Genomic DNA, 2,315 nt, shown 5'->3' with positions numbered 1-2,315 from the left:
ACACACACACAAACATGAACACACAAACACACACACACACACACATGCACACACAAACACACACACACATGCATACACACATAGAAAGAGAGACAGACAGACACACAGACAGACAGACAGATGGACAGACCGACAAACAGACAGAGAGAAAGAGAGAAAGAGAGAGTCAGACAGACAGACAGACAGACAGACAGGAGACAGAGAGAGAAACGAAACTTTCCGCGTTAAAGTACTTCTTACTCAAACCTGTCCAAAAACATTCCAATCTCTACTCACTCTGCACGTTCAGGTTATAGTTGAGACTGTCCTCTCCGGCCGGGTTTTGAACCACGCACATGTACCGTCCAGTGTCAGCCACCTGGGCCCTGTTCAGAACTAAGTCAACGCCTTCAGCCCTGGTCTCGGCAACACCTGGCCTCAGCTCTACCGGCTGACCATCCTTGTACCACGTGATGTCTGGTCTGGGAACGCCTGAAGTAGGGCAGCTGAGCACCACGGAGCTGTTGATGAGGACCTTTGGCTGGAGGTTCTGCCCGCTTCTTTCGATTTGGGGAGGGACTGGAAGAAGAGATGGGGAAATATGTTTATGGTTCACTTCTTTCTATAGAAAGGGGTTGACAACGGAGGTCGCTATTTGTGTTCATGGCCCGTTCCTTTGTATTTTAGGAGGGGCTGGAAGAGAAGATAGTGATATGTGTTCAAGGTTCGCTTCTTTCTATTTTGGGAAGGATTGAAAGAGAAGATCGGGGTATGCGTTTATGGTCTGCTTCTGTCTATTTTGGGAGGGAATGGAAGAAGAGACACGATAATGTGTTGATGGTTCGCTTCTTTCTATTTTGGGAAGGACTGAAAGAGAAGATCGGGACACGCGTTTATGATTCGTTTTTTTCCTTAGAGACGGATTGAAAATGAAGGTAGTTATTTGGGTTCATGGCTCTTTCGTATGTATTTTGGGAGGGCCTGCAAGAGAAGATGGGGAAATGTGTTTATGGTCTGCTTCTATCTGTTCAGGAAGGGAATGGAACAGATGAGAATAGTCCGTTATTTTCTATTTTGGAAGGGGGTGGAAGAGAATAATACGGGGAACTGTTTCCATTGTTCTGACCGCCTCTTTGATGAAATAATATGTTCATGCTTCTCTTCTTTCAATAATTTCGGGGATAGATTGAAAATGGACGATATTGACATAATATGTGCTCAAGGCTCGCTTCTTTCTTTTTCGTGAGGGTTGGAAAATCATCAACAAATCTACGTCACTATATATCTTCTCACCCAGAACCTGGAGGTCAAAGCCGACCTCGTCGTCTCCGGCCCTGTTGTTGGCTGCGCATGTGTAGCGACCTTTGTCCTTGACCTGTGCCGAGTAGACCCGGATCTGACGACCCCCGGCCAGGATCTCGTAGCGGGGATGGATGGTGGCGTCCAGGAGGACTCCGTTTCTGTACCTGGTGGGGAGAATAATTATTATGATCAAGGAGGGTATAAAACTGAGACGTCATAAAGAAAAGAACAAAACAGCCTCATCTCCCTACTTAGTTCAACCACACACATATCCTGTCATCGCTGCAATAAATATCTCTGGGTGAAGATCGGTCTGATCATTCCTCAAAAGAATGATGCAAAGTCAATGTCTTCTTCGCCAGCCAGCAAAGAACGAGTTTCAAATTTTTTTAAATGTCAAAATCTGAAGGCAGAGAGGCATTTAACAAGTTGGACAATCTACACGTACTCCCTTTATGTCTTTCGTCTATTTAAAACTGTGTCATGCATATTACGTTAGTCAGTATCAGTATCGATGGATCAGCTGAAGAAGTATGAGATAGGATGTGGGAGGACAGAGGAAAGGTGAGGATTCGGGTGTGGAGGGTGGGGTACCAGAAGATATTTTTGTCTTAGTAGAGGTTTTATGGCGCTAACAACTGCATAAGGTCATATGAGCGCTAGAAGATTAGAGGAGTTACAAGAGAGTAACAAACATAAAAAAGAAGGATGGGAGATAAGGACGATATATGTTTGATAGGGAAAAAGAAGCAAACCACACCAGCGCACCCGCCAACCATCCACATACCAGAAGATAAGCAGGGCGACGAATGACGAAAAGTGGACGACGACAGTTGGTTTTTTTTAAAAGGGGAGGGGGGGAGGTTAAATACATTTTTTTAATTAAAAAGAACAATAATTGAAAACACCGTTTGTCGCTAAAACATGACATACTACATTATGTTTCTGTAGCATTGTCTTTGAGAAACGAGAAGGGATAGACGGGAGAGAACACAGAGAAAATGCACGCGTACGCACGCACACACACACACACA

At 44.7% G+C, this 2,315-nt stretch overlaps 1 protein-coding gene across 1 annotated transcript in view; it reads right to left on the bottom strand.

Moving 5' to 3' along the window:
• Window positions 1-2,315, bottom strand: part of LOC101857206 (hemicentin-1) — a gene marked incomplete in the record, with an annotated part of 120,102 nt that overhangs the window by 61,064 nt on the left and 56,723 nt on the right. Inside the window, 2 exon segments of the mRNA XM_013087487.2 lie at window positions 277-558; window positions 1,273-1,445. Of these exon segments, the coding sequence (XP_012942941.1) occupies window positions 277-558; window positions 1,273-1,445 (455 nt within the window).

The sequence above is a fragment of the Aplysia californica genome, unplaced genomic scaffold, assembly GCF_000002075.1.
Source record: "Aplysia californica isolate F4 #8 unplaced genomic scaffold, AplCal3.0 scaffold00593, whole genome shotgun sequence".
Classification (NCBI taxonomy): Eukaryota; Metazoa; Mollusca; class Gastropoda; order Aplysiida; family Aplysiidae; genus Aplysia; species Aplysia californica.
This window is presented reverse-complemented; position numbering and strand designations above follow the sequence as displayed.